Raw genomic sequence first — 17,984 nt, forward strand, 5'->3', positions numbered from 1 at the left:
AATCTTTCTTGCAGTTTTATCTCGTGCCACACGGTGGCGCCAAATCACAGCCATGGACAGATAGCCAACTAAAGAAGAACCAAAGAAGCACTTTATTTTCTCTTACACATTCCAAGACATTTTCCTTTATATAAAATACCATAAATTGTATCCGCTTTTACCATTACAAAAACGTAGGTACTTCCGGGTACTGCAAATGGTACCAACTTGCTTTTTGATACCTTCCCATTTGGTAAAAAGTAGGTATTAAAAACAGGACTAATACAGAAATAGTACCCGTTTTTGCTTAATGGGGAAAAAAAAGGCACTAACGGAAATAATACTTGGTATTATTTCTTGGTGAATACAAACACACGTATTGTCGGCAGAGTTCACGTTTGACGATGACGTTTGGTCTTCATGTTGAGCTGCCGGAGAACCGTCCATCATCTCTGCCCCAAGTGCTGTCACTCAAGCTCCATAATCGAGTACACGCGGATGCTTTACAAGCCATTTCTAAGGGCTCGTTGAAACATTTGAACGTGCGTTTAACACGTGTTGCTATGACTTGGCCTATAAATGCAAGGTGATAGTTTTCAGTAACATAAATCAAATATAAGTTGCAGTTCTTTATATGTTGCCAGAAAATTGGCAAGTTGGACAACCGTCCCCCTTTTGAGCGTCAAACTTGTCTCAAAAAGTTGCTTTGAAAGTCAAATGTAGATTGTCTTGTATTAGTACTGGTGATATAGAATTGTATTACTGTACTGTATATCAATGTATATTTTTAAAATCTTCACATTATGGAATTTTTTTACAGTGCTTGACTTTTTCCAAAGTTACGTTCTATTTTGCAACACAGAATTACAAAGAAATTCATTATTGTGTTCCTTCACTCATTTTCCGCTAGGGTAGGTTCCAGAAAATACTCGCAATCAATGAAATCTGCCAAGTAGCTAGCTTTATGTTTTACATTTATTATAAATGTTTTAAGGCTCTAAAACCCCTCACCACACAGTTTATACACTTTCCTCATCGAGGCGTTTACATTTTGCTCACATTTTTCTCAATGTTCAAACCTGTACACTGTATTCCAAGATTTGGCCTGAATTCCAAGTCGAGATCAAGTTAAACAGTTTTGTTTCTTGGATCTTAGTTTCAAATTTTAGAAAATGTATTTCTTTCTTTCCTTTGACCTTTCCTCTGGTCTCCTGACTTTCTGAAGTTCACGACTCTGAAGTGTCCGGTTAAGGTGAAGGGTAATGGGATTTTTATTCGGTTTTAGGTGAACTAATGAGTACAAATTAACACGAATTCACACGCACACACATAAAAAATATTTTAAAAATAATACTTTTTTTTTTTTTGCAAATCTATTTTGCTAAATATAGTGATTTATTTCTGATGAATTTGCTCTAATCTCAACAAAAACGTTTTTTGTCTTTAAGAATAAAAGGCTGTAAACGTAACAAAATGTGGAAAAAGTGAATCACTGTAAATAATTCCTAAATGCACTGTATACATAAAACACGTCCTTTTAGTCTGTAATTATGGCTCCGTTCTGTTTTCGACGACAACCCCGTTGGCTTTGTGAAGGAAAAAAAAAAAAGCATCAAACACAGCAGAGCTTCAGTCCCTTTGAAATGAGAAGGCTTTTGTTTCCTCTCCAACAGGAGGTGTTTTTTTTTCGGGCGGCATTCTAAAAGGTCCCACCCAGGTGGCCTAGGGGCCGGTGTTTGGGGACAGGTTGATGCTCCCGGGGGGATGCACCGGGAAGGCGTACGGGTTCAGGGGAACTTTGGGCATCTGTGGAGGAGGGGGGGAAAGTGAAGAAGGACAGCCAAGTTAACTGACAGTTATTTATGACAAACAAGTCGAAATACTGTAATTAATTGACAGTCATCAAAGAAGTGGTTTTAGTTCTGACTTTGCTCGACTTACTTGAGCTTGCCCATTCCAGCAGAAGAAGGTGGACTGCAACGCTCCGTTTTCAGCGGGCTGTTCCGCTCGGGACACTCCCGCCTCTGTGGGCTGCGGCAGAGCGAAGCCCGAGTTTGCGGCACTGATGTGGGCTAGTCCCATGTATGAGGGCCTCTGGTTTGATAGGGGTTGATACATGCAGCAGCCAGAAAATGGCGGGCCCGTGGCGTCCGCCTGCAGGTCGGTAGTAGGTTGCCAAGCGGTTTCAAAACGGCAAGAGCGGGTGGGAATCACGTGGTGGTGCGGGCTGTCCCGTCCCGGATGAGCGTTGCGAGACGACGGCGCGCCGGAAAACAAACCGGCGGAAACAACTTCCTGTCCGCTTTCCCCTCCTGAGGTTTTTATCCCGAGGGCCTCCTCCACGTAGGAGAAGACGTCGTTGGCCAGGATGCGATCCAGGTCTCGGTCTCGGTTCATCCGGAGCAGCGTGTTCTCCCAGTCCCTCAGCTCGCGCCGCCCCACCTCGAGACCGGCCAGCCCGCCGTCGCCCAGGTCTGCCAGGATCTGCTCCAGCGAGTCCAGCATGGGGTGCGAGGCCGACCCGCCGGCGCCGGGCGTCTCCTCCGGCTGACCCGGAACGCTGAGCAGAGCGCGGCTGTCGGAGAAGGCCCGCTCCAGGGGCTGATCCGGGTCCGTGTCGCCCACGTGGGAGAAGGCGGCGTGCTGGGGGGCGGGATTCTGGGAATAAAGCGAGCGGTCTTGGCGGTGTAAGGACCCCAAGATGGAGCTGGGATCGAGCGGGTTGTCTGCCGGGGCCTCCGTGGTGCCCGGGATGGCGAAGATGTCCAGGGAAAGGTCGTACAGGACACCTTCGCCCGTGGCTAAGTTGAAGGGCAGCTGCTGTCTTCTTTGCTGCAGCTGTTCCTCCCCCTCTTCATTCCTGTGAAGCGCGTTCAGTTTTCGCAATTCCCATCAATATTCAACCCAATATCAAAATGATTTCGATTTCTAATTTAGATCCAGATCATTATCACAAGTGTCAAAGATAGACCTAAATATCAAATTTGAAGCCCGTTCACAAGATGATCTGGATCTACAGTTTGGCTGAGGATCGAGATCTGGGGTTTGTATCTGAATCCGGATCAAAAATGATCTGGATTAAGATTTCTAATTTAGATCCAGATCATTATCACAAGTGCCAAAGATAGACCTAAATATCAAATTTGAAGCCCGTTCACAAGATGATCTGGATCTACAGTTTGGCTGAGGATCGAGATCTGGGGTTTGTATCTGAATCCGGATCAAAAATGATCTGGATTAAGATTTCTAATTTAGATCCAGATCATTATCACAAGTGCCAAAGATAGACCTAAATATCAAATTTGAAGCCCGTTCACAAGATGATCTGGATCTACAGTTTGGCTGAGGATCGAGATCTGGGGTTTGTATCTGAATCCGGATCAAAAATGATCTGGATTAAGATTTCTAATTTAGATCCAGATCATTATCACAAGTGCCAAAGATAGACCTAAATATCACATTTAAAACACATTCACAAGATAATCTGGATTTAGAGTATGGCTGAGGATCTAGAGTTTGTATGTGAATCCGGATCAAAAATGATCTGGAGTAAGATTTCTAATTTTGATTCAGAAAGATCATTATAACAAGTGTCAAAGATAGACCTAAATATCAAATTTGAAACATGTTAACAAGATGATCTGGATCTAGACTATGGCTGAGAATCTAGATCCAGAGTTTATATGTGAATCCGGATCAATTTGTCTCCTTGAATAATATGAAAGCTCCACACCCAATTTAAAGTTCATGCATTTTTTTTTATGTGGGAGCATCAAAGGCAATCCAGATCTAGAGTTCAGATCTGGATTCTGATGAAAGGTTCTTCAATTTTTCCTTAGATTACACAAACACCAAATTTGAAACCCTTTTGCATTTTTTTTCCCACTTGCATAGATGGTTTGAATATCATCCAGATCAAATGTTGTTCAATTTGTCTTTGGAGCACATCAAATTCAAAACCCATTCACACCTTTTTTAGTTAAGTTAGTGATTCAAAAGATGATCCTGATCTTGAGTTTGGATCTAGAGCCAGATTTAAAAGTTTGGATCTAGGTCAGAATCAGTTTTGCATTTGGCTCTTACCAAATGACAACACCGTTCACACCAGTCTAAATTCTGATTTTGATCCAGATTCAAGATCTGCATCTGGCTCAGGTTCAAAAGTTCTTCATTTTGTCATTGGGACATTCTGAAAGCCGTACACCGAATTTGCGAGCGTCACAAAGAAGATCCAGAAGGAATTCTCACGTACCGAGATCCAGATCTCGGATTCAAAAGACCATCGTTCTGCCTTTTTTAGCTTAAACCTGATGCTGATCCTGAACTGCGGACTTGCTGCTTACGTTAGCGGTTTCTGGCGGGCGATGATGAAGTCCGGCCGGCCGTCTTTGAAGACCACGCGGGCGGTGGCTTGCACCCACAACCACCGTCCCGTCTTTGTGAGCAGCCGGAAGAACGTGAAGCCGCTGTCTCCCGTCTTGATCACTGCGGGCCCAAAGGAGAAGGAGAACTTAGAAAAACGAGTTTGCGGGACGATTTCCGTCGGGCGGCGACTCGGCCAAACGCACTCCTGAGGTGGTTGTCGGCGCAGTACATCATGTCGGCAGCGTGCAAAAACTGATAGCCCGAACCCGGCGTGATCAACTCCGTCTCAGAGTAACCCAACACCAGTTTGGCCCTGACAAGAACGCAGATGTGGATTTAAAGGCGTTTCAATCCGAAAATTGACATTGAAAAAAAAAAAAAAAAAAAAAAAAAAGCAGTCGGTGGCATGCCTGGTGTCCATCGCCATGGGGGCAAAGTCCATCCGGTGCTTGGTCTGGAAAATGAGCGTCCTGGTGCGGATCTCCATGACGGGCGGCGGCTGGAGAGGCGTGGCGATGGCGAACAGGGCCAGCAGGGGGCTCCCTTCGGGGCCGCCGTCCTCCCGCAGGTACTTCAGATGGCCAGAGAATTTTAACGCCTGCAAAGGAGGGAAGGGTCACGCTAACGTTAGCATTTAGCGCTTGAGGGACTTTATAGGACATCATTCCACATTTCGGCTTCATCCTATAATGACTCGGGATGTAACGATATCCAAACATCACGATACGACGTTATCACGATATGAAGGTCGCGATACGATGATTATCACGATATTGTGCTCTCACTTGTTGCCTAGCAACTCAAGTCGCAAGCCGGCGAGACTTCCTTATTCGCCAAGCTGACCAATGACAGACAGTTTGCAACGGCGGAGTCCAACCCAAGACGCGCTTAGGACCGCCCCCTCATTTGAATAACTTTTCGACTTGGCAAGTACGGCCCAAAACTGCCAAAATTCAAAATAAATAAATGACTAAATAAATACATGACTAAATAAATAACTAAATAAATAGATAAATAAATGATTAAAATAAATAGATAAATGACAGAGTAAAAATAAATACTAAATAAATAAATTACTAAAAGTGAAAATAAAAACGGATTTATTTATTTTATATAATTTTCGAATTATATTTTTTTTATATTAATTTTTATTTTCACTTTTAGTCATTTATTTATTTTGAATTTTGACAGTTTTGGTTCTCCATAGTGGGGAGGTTGGCGATACAAAAAAGGTGACAATATTGTAAAAAAATAAAAATGAGCTCACACTAAATTATTATTAATATTGAGGCACTTACTTGCTATAATGCACGCACACATTGAGTTGCTCCACATATCACAAGCATATTATTTTCCCCGTTATTTGACCGTTAGTGTGGATTTGAAACATTAAAGGGCCAAAACATGCCTTGTGAACATTAACCTGCACTACAAAACTAGCCACCAGAGGGTGCTGGAACTGCACAAATGGAAATCAACCTAACTTTTTTTTTTTTTTTTTTTTTTTAACAGCTGCTTTTAACTCATTCACTCCCAGCCATTTTCTATGTTCTATTGCTATAAAAACATGGAACCTACCAAAAGAAAAACTTTCATCAGGAAAAAACAAACAAACAAAAAAAAACGAGTATGGTATAATTTTTTTTTTTATCTGTTTTTATGTTTTGTAGCAATTAGCATTAGAATTAGCTAAGTTTTATCATTATTCACAAACCTGTTGAAAATACTGGGAAAAAAGAGCTTGTTGCAACATGGACCTGGTTGATCTCTTATACTTTGCTGCCACCTGTTGGCCGTTTTTTTTTTTTTTTTTTTTGGTAATAACTATCATCGCTTTAAGCGACCACTTCAGGTCAGAAACTGCATCAAAGCCTTCATACAAAGACTCTAGCAAACAAAAACCTAAAAAAAAACGTATAAATACGTTTTTGGGAGTGAATGAGTTAATATCGTGACACGACGCCGACGATATATTGCGGCAGTTTTAATATCGCGATATCACGATATTGCCGTTATCGTTACATCCCTAGTAATTACACCCATTATCCCAAACTTTTTTTTGCGAGTGACGTCACCAAGAATCCCGACGTGTTGTCCAGGAGGCAGCGGAGGCGACAGCAGAAGCTCCTCTCCAAGAAGAAGGAGTTCTCCGGCGGCAGGAGGCTGAGCGAGCTGCTCTTTGTCGCTTTTACGTCACAAGCAGAGAAAACGTTACGACGACGACCATCATCATCATCATCATCATCATCATCGTCGTCACGGCGTGTCCTTACTGCCGTCGGCTCCGCTCTCGTCGAGGTGGACGCCGAGCTTCAGCTGGCAGTTGAACATTTCTCTGTCGTCGACGTGGATGAGGTCAAAGACGCTCTGCTGCACCACGTCGGACTTGACAAGAGCACCCAAGAAGACAACGCGAACGGGTGGATTCAATTAGAGACATTTTCTAAAGTGGAAAATATTGGCATCAAATTTGAAAAATACAAACTCCAGCTCTTCGTTGTTTTTATTGGGTTCGTTAAATATTGGAGTTAAAAAAAAATAATCTTAGTCAATAGACATCTTTGTTATGAGTAAATAGCTTCCTATTGTTTTCTACAATAAATAAAGTTTTCAAAATTTTTAAAATATCTCAAGTACTGTATTCAAATTTTACTTCCCAACAAAAACAGAAGCTGCAGGGCAGGCAGAATCTCTGGAAATTTAAATAATTAGTTCCCTGGAGTGAACACTTCAAAAAAAATTGTTCTATTATCGGGCATATAATTATTCTAAATAGCCGATGCCGATATTCGTCAAAATGCTGAATATCGGCGCCGATAATCGGCCTATCACGAGTAAAATCACGTAAACAAGACTCATAAAAAAAAAAACTAAAAAAAAAAAACTAAAAAAAAAAAAAAGATTCCAAATAGAAACGGTTTCACATTGTTTTACATCAGGGATGTCAAACATACGGCCCGTGGGCTACAACTGGCAAATCAGGGGGTCCAATCTGGACCGTGAGGACAGAACATGGACTGCACGTTCCCACGAAAATGAATTGTTTTACTTGGATTTTTTGTCAACTGGAAGGCGCAAAAATTTTGCACTCATTTTTATTCAGAAATGTAAAATTACTCTAATAATATAATGAATGATTAGACTAAGTGCAATTTCTTTTGCGTGGGAATGCTGAAAACTAATAGCTGAATGCTAAGGTAAATGCTTATGAAGTAAATTGAATAAAAAATGTGAAAATGAAGGGTTTTTTTTTGAAGAAAAAGTTTTAATTGAAGTTGAAATATAAATGAATAAAAAGAAAAATGGAACTACAATCTGTTAAGTTGGGCATGGAAATTGGGACTTCAGTGTCATTCACATTGAAAATGAATGGGGAAAAGTTGATATTTAACGTTAAACTGTGCGAATATTGTAAGTAATTTGGAATCAGACGATATATACCTCGGAAGGCCTGAAATTTTGAAGCAAGTTGATGTTTGAACGGTGTAAAATCGGCAGTATCATGTGGGAGTCGTTAGGTGGCAAAAAAATGAGGAGAATAAAAATCCGAATAACACGTGGGATGCTTTCAGCAAATTTCCCACAATTAAAAGTACAACACTTAAAAGCACTTAAAAGAGTTAAAGAGAGGAATAAGTGGTCAAGAAAATGGAAGGATGGATGGAGTTAAAGATATTGAAAAGCCAAAGTAAATTTTTTGAAGAGAAAAAAAAAAAAAAAAAAAAAAAGAAAAGCTAAAGTAAAGAATGAAAATCATCAGCTCTTACCTGATGGAATCCCAGGAAGTCCTGGATGGTGGGCGACGTGTAGAAGACGGCGCCGTCGCCCGTCACCACCACGACGAAGCCGTGGAGCGACTGCAGGGAAGAGGCGGGGGCGGGGCCAATTAAGCGAGGACAACAACGGAGCAAACGGGTATAAACAAAACAAAAAAAAAAGCGCCCACGTTAAGTAGATGGCGCCGCACCTTGAGGAGGAGCTCGCCCTCGGAGAAACCGACGCCGTCCAGCGACACCGAGCGGCCGTCGCCGTCGGGGGGGCGGGACGTGGCGCATTTCCTGCGCTGCGCTGCAACGGAAAGCGATTCATTTTAAAAATGTTTTGCAGTTGACATTTATGAGAAGTCAAAAATGTGACTTGTTTTTTTTTTTTTGTCCCTGTACTGGTCAAAGTTTTTTTTTTTTAACTTATTCAAACCCAAAGACGTGTAAATACGTTTTTAATACTTTGTCCTTCATTCCCAAAAACGTATTTATACGTTTTTGTTGTTTGTTTGTTTGTTTTCCCCGCAAGAACATACAGAAGGCTTTGACGCAGCTTCAGATATGAAGAGGTGGCTTAAAGCAATGGTAGTTATTACAAAAAAACGACTAGCAGGTGGCAGCAGAGTATAAGAGATCAGCCAGGATCGTGTTGCAATAAGCTGTTTTTGTGAATGAATATTGATGAAACTTAACTGTATTCTAATACTAATTGTTGCAAAATTGAAACAGATAAAAATATACTTTTATACTCTAACATATTTTTTTTTTTTGCTAGGTTCCATGTTTTTATAGCAATCAAACAATATTCCGTGGGCCTTGCAAAATCAGCCAAAATCCACTAAAAACAGCCGGGACCAAAGGGGTTGCTTCACTGAAAATGGCTGGGAGTGAATGAGTTAAAATTACTTCAGCGCCATCTGGTGGAATCTTTAATTCATTTGGTAATGTTTTGTATTTTTTGGTTTGTTTTTGAGATTGTTTGCTGGTCCTTGAATCCATAACCGGCCACAATCAAAAGTAAAAGTATCTTTCTGCTTCCTACCTACTAAAAATGTGTGTTGAGGACGACATTTTTGTGGTTACTGACAAATGAGAGTGGATATTTCAAGGAACTCTCGAAGAGTTCATCTAATCTCCCGTCAGCACAACAATGACTCCTTTTCCCTTACGGTAATGACTGTACGGCACGCAAAGCAGCTCCCCCCCCCCCCCACCCCCCCGCTCGCTGCGCCTCACTTTTCAAAACAAACCCGCTGGATCGGCCGCTCATCTGCCCCCCCCCACACACAAAACCAGGAATTTCCCCGACATGCTGGTCAAGAAGCGGGCGTCACGTGACCGCGAGAAGAATCTTCCCGTTTGTTGTTGTAGTCGCAACCTTCCAACTCCCGAGTTCGTGTTTCAGGGCTCCGACCGACCAACCGCCATCCGACCTGCGCGCCATCCAAGCGCCACATCCATTATTCATCCAGCGGCGTCCTGTTCCGCCGCCGCAAAAAAAAATGCAACGTGCCATTTTCTCTTTAAACTCTTGGTGGAAAAACTTGAACAGTGTTCCTGGATGTGCGGCGACCAGGCCGAGATGCCAAGACATCGTTTATTCGCCTGTGACTATTATACAAAAGCAAGAAAAATAATACAAGTGTAAAAACTAAAACTACTAAAATCCGAATATATAAAAAGTACTTTTTAAAAAAAATTGTTATAAAATACAAGCTAAAAAAAAAAAACTCCTCCACCTCTTCTGTGTTAGTTGAGAAAAAGAAATTTAAAACAATATAAAATGTAAATAGAATAAAATGTATGTAAAAAATAATTTCAATAAGAAATATAAATATAATCGTTGAAATATTATACCTAAAATATTTTAAAAAAATTAAAAAATACAAATATAAAATATATATATATAAATTATTACAATATATCAAATAAAAAAGGATAGTGCATTGTAAAACAAAAAATATAAAAAATATTTTTTTAAATTACTAAAAAATAAAAATAATCACTAAAAATACAATTTAAAATGTTCATTTGAATTGCATAAAAATACAATAATTACAATAAACCAAAAATATACAAAATAAACATTAAGTTTGTTAAAAAACAAAAAAAACGAATACATGATGCAAATGTAAAACAAAATGGAAAAAACAAAATACTAAAAAATGAAAAGAAAATACAATGGTGAAAGTAAAATATATATTTTGAAATATATATAATTACAAAAACATAAATAAATAAATATGACTATGTTAACATGTCCTGCACCACTGGTATGTTAGTTGTTAAAAACAAATGGATATATATATAAAAAAATAATAATTTTAAATAAACTGAAATTTTAAATGTAAGTAAAATGTGTCTAATAACAATACAAAATAAAGTAATAACTTTCAAATGGAAAATAAAAAATAAATAAATAAATCTAATGTGTAGCTATACAAAAATAAAATTCCAATACAAATTAAGAAAGAAAACATATGGCAATAATAACATAAAAAAAGACATAGTACTAATATTTTAAATAAGTGTAAATATAAAAAGTACACAAATAACATAAAAGCCATGGACGTCATTAATGGCTCCTCCGTGGCCACGTTTGTTTTAAAAATGTTACTCTTCTATGAATTTGGGGAACTTCACGCAGATTCATTACTAAACATTCCTCTCGACGGAAAGCTGGCACAAAGCTCGTAAGGGATAAACACGTTACTCATCCCATGAGGGAAATCAAATCAGGCTATCATACAGCCAGTAATCATGAGCTTGAAAACGAGACGGAGTACGAGGCGGCACTGAACCTACCGTGGAAGTAACTCTTGACTTTGAGGTATCCCACGCTGAGCCGCAGCACCGACAGCTTGTCCAGGCGGTTGCGAACCTCCTCGGAGAAAGGCAGCAGGCCCGTCAGGCGCTCCAGCTCCACGTTGAGGCGGTCCCGGTGCCGCTTGGACGGGTTGGTCTTCGCGGGCGGGGGCGCGGCACTGCACAACAACAACAACGTCGAGTGGCACGAAAAAGCACACAGATGGAAAATAGTCAGAACTTCTGCCAGGCAAGATGGACTATTTTAATAACAGAGTACTAGTTGCTCAAAATGACAATGCAATACAGTGTTCCTCTGCTTCAGCGCAGTTATTTATGCAGTCATCTTTTTTTTTTTTCTTACAGAATACAGGCAACTCTAAATTAACAACAGTGTGCCTTCAGTGTTGTACAACAGACAATTTAGCCTGAGAGTATCCCTGTGTGATAAATAACAATTGTTGAACTTGGAGCTGAAGGCTTAGAAATACTGTGAAGAGCTATGCTAGTTTTTCGTTAGCCTGCCTATGGCGTTTTTCATTCCATGTTAGTATTAAGCTAGCACACTTTATATGGTTTAGTTGAACATTTATGTTTAAATATGCAATATTTCATTCCCTTTTTTCCCTTCTAGTGACAAATATTTTAAACTGAAACAATATTAAACACTGGTGTCTTCTTCACACTGAGTACTTTAGTGTATTCATTTAAACAAATACAAACATCTTCTTATTAACAAAAAAACACACTTTCTGTCAACAAATTTTTGTCTTAAACACAATTCGTCACAGTCGCTTGTTTCATTTTATAAACTGACGTGTAACATTGCAAAAGTAAGGAAATAAAATGGCTTAAATATTAAATCAATATTAATATTCCTCATAAATTGTGCGCTTCAAAAAGTCGAAGCATAAAACATGTTTTAAAATGTTCAAGTTGAAGATATAATCCACATTGTTCGTAGTAAAAGTAAGCTGATGAGTCTTCTTCGCCTGAAGACTTGCGTCCATTTGCCCGCCACTCTTATGAGGCGCTCCCCCTAGTGGCCCGCCAAGTAATTGCTCACTTAGCATGAAGAACGGAGCCGTTATAGTGGCTGTTATATTAACGACAAATATCGCGATACTTGCGCGATATATCATCACGCTCCTAACTTTAAACGTGTCCATGGGAGGTGAGAAGTAAAATAGAAGAAATTTGTGTTAAGACCTGGGCATCCTTGTGCCAAAGAACTATGTTGAAGTGAGTTGAGGAGCTTGACTAAAGTGTTGCGAACAAGTGGGTGTGTTCATATAGGTGTGGAAGTGCTAACGTGGGAACGGGAGGGGTGGATTTATGCGTACAACACTGTGTTTCATTTGATGCCATTTATTTAATATTATAATGTATAAATGTTTTTTTTTTCTTCATGCCCCAAACAGGGAGGCAACCATGCCTTGTTGGACCCGCACAGCCGATGTTGATTATCATCAACAGCCGCCATCACCTAACCCGCATCTACCTGTCCGGAAATGCCCAAATATGGCCAAACACGGACAAAGTAGACAGCGTAAAATTATGGTTATGACGCCAACGTTACAAGTTCAACGACAGGCGGAAAGATGACGTAGCTGACTCGATGATAGACGACGTCTATCAAAACACTTGTTAGAAGTGAGTGAGTGACCACGTAAAAGTGTAAAGAGCGCACACATGAGCACGTACTTCTTCTGAATGGGCTTTTTCCTCCTCTTCACCGCGTAAACGCCGACATTTCCCTGCATGGTGGCGCTCGGGTTAGTTACAGCCGAGGCTCACTTCACTTTCAGCGGGGAGGAAGGAAGGAAGGCAACTTTGTCGTCCTCCAAAGTCGCATTTAACGTCGATATCCGGATCCCTCGACGCACTCCGGACGCGGATTTTCATCGGTGGCGTCTCCACTTCGACGCGTAATCCAAAATACTCGACGCGAGCCGAAGGAAAGAACATTTACGCAAGACAAAAAAAAAAATCTCGCCAAGTGTTCCAGTGGATTTGCCTGCTTGTGAGTGTGCAACAGCCTCCTTTCCGCCTCGGCCAATCACCGCGTCCGATACACGAGCAAGCCGCCGTAGGTCGCGAATTGTCATTGGTGGAAACTTTCTCTTTTGTTTCGTCCCGCATCGACAAACGCCAAATGTATGTTTTCAGTACATGTGCATTCTCTACGCGCGAAACTAATTCATCTGTCGTTTGATCTGTCGTTTGATTATATTTTTAAGATGAGAATTAAACCAGTTTTAACGAGATTTTGCGACAGTGATGCAGTTTCCTGTCGCCTGCGTTTGGCGTAGTGCGACATCGCCCCCCAGAGGTAGTGGGTAGTAATGGCAGGGAGGAAAATTACAAACATCCGGGAATTTCTGATATTTCCGCAACGCAAACGCTTCCTTCACACGGTGAAAACAAAACAGCGTATTAAAATTACTTTTGCATGTGACTAGCATACAAACCAGGCAGATTGTTATAGTAGTCAAACGACATTTCATCAATCAAAAATAATCCTTACAAATGAAATCACAATGGATCCAAAGTCCAAGCTTCCTTTCGCTGAGTTGACCGCCATTTTAACTTGGGACCGAAATTACTTATAAATTTATGTCGGAGCATGCATATTATTGTATGTTAACTTAGTAGTTGTCAAACTAGTTACAGGAAATAATTCAACAAAAACCACCTATAGGTTATAACTCGTGCCCAAATAGCATTTTTTTTTTTAGTACAAACAACAAATTCAGCAAAGAATTGTACAGTCGTACCAAATTAACTTTTGCAGATTCACATGGATAACCAAGAATCTACACAGACGAATAAAACACACATTTTAACAATCACATTAGTATTTCTTTTTTAATTGATATTGTGACACGTAAACAGAGTTCATTGTCACAAGAATGCCACAAGATGGCGCCAAATAAATACTTTTATATTAGACAGGCCTTTGGTCAAAGCACAAAAACATTCGAAAGGTGAAGTAATTCAGCAAATATCAGAGGATAGGCGAAAAAACTGTTAACTCATGCTTAATCGGTCCTTATTTTAATTAATCTATCTGGCACATTGTGTTTAAATGCAATCAAGCTGACTAACGCAAGAACGAGGAAATCAAGTGACGCCAGCAGCTGACTTAACTGTTTGCTTGCTACTCTCGAGTGACCTTTGGGCTGACACGTCTCCTGCATTGACCCAGAGCCAATGCAAAAGAAAAAAAAAAAAAAACTCATGTGTACTACTTGGTTGCTCACAAAAGGAGGAAATGAAAGTGCAGAGATGGCTTCTGGGGCCCCGCCGGTGGCAGCTGTTGTCAAGCCAGTGAGACTTTGATTGAGGCGGGTGGAAGTTAATGAGTAACCCAGCAAGAGGTGCAAACCTTCAGCAGCCAAGTAGTCACAAGAAGCAGCAAAGATCACTGCCTGCCAATTTTACTTTTGGATATTAACCCACAAGTGGAGTTACTATGGTGAGTGCTGAGTTTTGTTTTCTTTTTTTTTTTTTGGTCAACCTTCTTTCTATCTTGGCTTTTCCTTTCCTGTAAGTGTTTTGGAGGCCGTCATGTGACGGACGTAAAGCTTGCCGGATGACGACAGGCTGTGCGGTCGCAAGAGTTTAGGGAAGTTAAGCGTTGGTCACTTTTTTTCTTTTCTTTTTCGATTGTGTTGTTCACTGAGGAAGAAGGTTCATCGATACGGATAGATTAGATGGAGTTTGATACGCAAACAAAAAAATGCAGTTCTGGTGTGTGGAAGGAAGTGTGACGACATTCTCTCGTAATCATGCCATAAAGATGACGGTAACAAAAACAAAGGTTTCCGGGTTTGTACGTTAGGTCTGTTAAGTTGTCTTCAAAGGAAACATATTAGGTTAGTTGAATAATTTTCTGATATTGAATTAAAAACAAAATGTCTTTGATTTTTTTGCTATGCTACTTCCATCAAAGACATCCAATTTCATGTTTTGGAAAAGCGTAGCTCAGTTTGTTGTAGATAAGGGGGGAAGAAAAAGGTCTGCTGGACAAATAACATGATGAAAAAAATACATATAAGATGTGTTGGACGTGTAACAAAACATGTTAGGGTCACTGAAAACCAAAATGTCTGACGTTTCCAAAAACCCGTACATTAAAGCTGCTCTCTGTAAAAATATTAACTTTTTATTGCTGAAAATTGTTCAATGAGTTAAGTGTCCCTTTTAAATTTGTAACAAACAAGAAATATAATTTGATAATTAATACCCATGCAGAACTCTTGGAGCTACCTGGATGCTAGTTTTTTATCTTTTAATCTATTTTTTTTTCATCTATTTTTTTTTTATCTATTTTTTTTTTAATTGTAATTTTATTATGGGATTCATGTAAATTGGATTAACCGGTATTTGTATTTTTCCGTGTTCAATAAATGTTATTTAAAAAAAAAAAGTTAATTAGGTTAGGTTAATTCAGTGATGTTAGTTTTTCTAAACAAAAAAAAAAAAAGTTTATGATGTAAACTGGTACATAGTTTGTTGGTGACAAAATTTGACTTTTTTTTTTTTCCCCACCCCCTGGCAGGCTGACCCAAACGTCCCCTCGGCCGGCTCAGCTTCCAAGCTGGAGCACGTGCAAGGTCAAGTGAACGAGGTGAAGGTCATTCTGAAGGACAACATCGACAAAGTGCTGGAGCGAGGAGACCGACTGGACGACCTGATCGGCAAGACCGGCGACCTGCAGGCGTCGGTGAGTTTGTCACGTCTAGTTGTTTTGGGCCAAATGTATTATTATTTTTATTTATTTGTTTATTTTATTTTTAACTCATTCATTCCCATCCATTCGCTCCCGGCTGTTTTAGTGGATTTTGACTTATTTTGCAAGGCGCACAGATTGTGTTCTTAAAAACATGGAACCTACCAAAATAAAGATTTGAGTCTCTTCTTTCATCAGGGGAAAAAAAAAAAAAAAAAAAAAAAAAGACGTATATTTGTATCTCGTTTCCATTTTGCAGCAATTAGCATTAGAATATAGCTAAGTTTCATCATTATTCACAAATCTGTTTAGAATTGTGGGGGAAAAACAGCTTGTTTTCAACATGGCCCTGGTTGATCTCTTATACTCTGATGCCACCTGCTGGCCGTTTTTTTGTAATTACTACAATTTTTTTCCCCCCACCCAGTCACTGCAGTTGAGGGGCTGCATCTGAGCCTTTTGTATACTCTAGCATTAAAAAAAAAAAAAAAAAAAAAAACGTATAAATACGTCTTTAGGACACTGAAAACATTTAAAATAGAACGTATTTATATGTTTTTGGGAGCAAATGAGTTAAACAACTTTTTAGTCCATGGCACTGCAACTAAATGATTCAGACCACACCAAAAGTATTACAAGACCACAAAACTTGAGAAAATATTTCCTGTGTTTAAACATAATCAAGTTTGAATGTTTTGTTTAGAATGCTCCGGCCCATTTTGATGACATTCATGCCATTTTGTTGTTGTTGTTTTTTTGCAGGCCGACTCATTCCAACGAACCTCAACGCGAGTGGCCCGGAAGTACTGGTGGAAAAACATCAAAATGCTCATCATCATCGGCGCGATCGTGCTGATCATCCTCATCCTCATCATCCTCGCCGCGACCAACGTTATCTAATCGGCGCGTTTTACAGCAATTTAAAAGGGGAACGACGGAAAGCCTGTTTGAGAATAATTGAGCAATTATTCACGATATGCAGCTTAAGGCCCATGTTAACAGTACGCTCATTTGTCGTCACTTAGTAAGTCAATCCGGTGTGTATGTGCAAGCAACTTCTGCATTGGGCAAAAAAAACAAACAAGTGAAAGGCACTTCCTTCTGACGCGCGCATGGCGAAATCCCACAGAAGGGGATTGGAACAGAGCACCTGTTGGAATTTGAAAGTCTACAACGTCTTGTTTTGTGAAAGTTGTCTTTGAAAAACGACCAAAGTTGACAATAACCGGTGTGATTATTTAATATTTGTATAAATAAAGGATATGCATGTTTTTATAAACGCAGTATGTGCAGTACATATATATCCACAGACATGTATGCATTTAACTTTGGTACAACGATAAAAATAAACTCCGGCTATCATTCATCATGTCGTCAACCTGTCATGTACGCTAACCCGTTGGTTAAATGATTATAAACGACTGTCTTACTAGTAGCATTTTTTCCCCACCGCTACACATTTTACACAAACACATTTTGCAACTTGCTGTCGACTGAAAATGACATCACAAGGGCTCAGGTAACCAATCACAGCCCAGTTTGTGATTGTCACATAACCAAATCTAGAAAACAAGCTGAGCTGTGATTGGTTACCTGAGCCCCTTGTGATGTCATTTTCAGTCGACAGCAAGTTGCCAAATGTGTTTTTAAAGGTACTAATTGTACGTGGAAACTAATGAATGTATCAAATTAATTATAGACAAAATATTAACTTATTATTACTATAATGGGTTAAATAAGTAAAGAATCCCTTTAAATCGGGCCAACTACAACGTGATTAAGCCTAAACAGACAACTACTGTGGCGCATCCGTAACATTACGGCACTGGTAGCATCCTGCACCTTTACACATACAACCAAATGGATACTAGTACTTCTGCCTCACTGGTAACATGTTCTACTAGTTTGCTGAAAAGTCAAATACATTACTGGAATCACAGAGTGTTAACAATACACTTTTTTTGTCCACCACTCAGTGCCATTTTGTACCCTACAAGTATGTAATTAAACCATACTAGCAAACTATGTGATACTAGTAGGCATGCCAGATGCGAGCAGCCCCCTTGACCATACGAGTTGCACGTCGTGAGGCACTGAAGGACAAAGCGTCTACTCGTACATGGACCTAAAGCTGCATATGTAATAAATGCTCCAAAAGCTTTCCATATAAGAAATGTTTTCTTCGTCACACTCCCGCTGCCTCCGTGCAATATTGTTGACCCACAAAAATATTTTTCCCCCACCCCCACAGAATTCCAAACAAGTGTTTTATTGTTTTATCACGCTCACAATGAATACAATTTGTGTGGTGTGTATATATACGAATGTTGTATAGG

At 39.8% G+C, this 17,984-nt stretch overlaps 2 protein-coding genes across 7 annotated transcripts; one reads left to right on the top strand and one right to left on the bottom strand.

The window, feature by feature from the left end:
* Positions 1-69: 69 nt before the first annotated feature.
* Positions 70-13,113, bottom strand: LOC144002079 (aryl hydrocarbon receptor-like). 2 transcript variants are annotated; one of them, XM_077496935.1, is made up of 11 exons: positions 12,618-13,113; positions 10,914-11,092; positions 8,291-8,412; positions 8,112-8,201; positions 6,618-6,729; positions 6,420-6,529; positions 4,755-4,942; positions 4,548-4,657; positions 4,323-4,464; positions 1,921-2,839; positions 70-1,785 (listed from the first exon to the last, which is right to left on the bottom strand). In XM_077496935.1, exons 1-11 carry the CDS (start codon positions 12,674-12,676, stop codon positions 1,702-1,704), a joined length of 2,115 nt encoding a protein of 704 aa, XP_077353061.1. In that variant the 5' UTR covers positions 12,677-13,113; the 3' UTR covers positions 70-1,701. The 2 variants fall into 2 exon arrangements, with proteins under 2 accessions (XP_077353061.1, XP_077353062.1); XM_077496936.1 differs by having other exon boundaries at positions 8,312-8,412; positions 12,618-13,112.
* LOC144002080 (vesicle-associated membrane protein 8) lies at positions 11,973-17,014 on the top strand. Of its 5 annotated transcripts, none has more exons than XM_077496937.1 (4): positions 11,973-12,155; positions 12,335-12,508; positions 15,477-15,642; positions 16,411-17,014. In XM_077496937.1, exons 1-4 carry the CDS (start codon positions 12,148-12,150, stop codon positions 16,546-16,548), a joined length of 486 nt encoding a protein of 161 aa, XP_077353063.1. In that variant the 5' UTR covers positions 11,973-12,147; the 3' UTR covers positions 16,549-17,014. The 5 variants fall into 5 exon arrangements, with proteins under 5 accessions (XP_077353063.1, XP_077353064.1, XP_077353067.1 ...); XM_077496938.1 differs by having other exon boundaries at positions 11,998-12,087; XM_077496941.1 differs by lacking the exons at positions 11,973-12,155; positions 12,335-12,508 and adding exons at positions 12,537-12,570; positions 14,182-14,721 and having other exon boundaries at positions 15,478-15,642.
* The last annotated feature ends 970 nt before the right edge of the window (positions 17,015-17,984 follow it).

Source organism: Festucalex cinctus, chromosome 15, assembly GCF_051991245.1.
Source record: "Festucalex cinctus isolate MCC-2025b chromosome 15, RoL_Fcin_1.0, whole genome shotgun sequence".
Lineage (NCBI taxonomy): Eukaryota > Metazoa > Chordata > Actinopteri > Syngnathiformes > Syngnathidae > Festucalex > Festucalex cinctus.

Coding starts and splice junctions, on each gene's coding strand:
- LOC144002079 (XM_077496935.1), bottom strand. CDS start 12,676: ATGCAGGGAAATGTCGGCGTTTACGCGGTGAAGAGGAGGAAAAAGCCC. Junction 6,730..8,111: donor ACTTCCTGGGATTCCATCAG/GTAAGAGCTGAT, acceptor GCTCTTGTCAAG/TCCGACGTGGTGCAGCAGAG. Junction 4,658..4,754: donor CCCATGGCGATGGACACCAG/GCATGCCACCGA, acceptor CGTTCTTGTCAG/GGCCAAACTGGTGTTGGGTT.
- LOC144002080 (XM_077496937.1), top strand. Junction 12,509..15,476: donor TTACAAGTTCAACGACAGGC/GGAAAGATGACG, acceptor CACCCCCTGGCA/GGCTGACCCAAACGTCCCCT. Junction 15,643..16,410: donor CCGGCGACCTGCAGGCGTCG/GTGAGTTTGTCA, acceptor GTTTTTTTGCAG/GCCGACTCATTCCAACGAAC.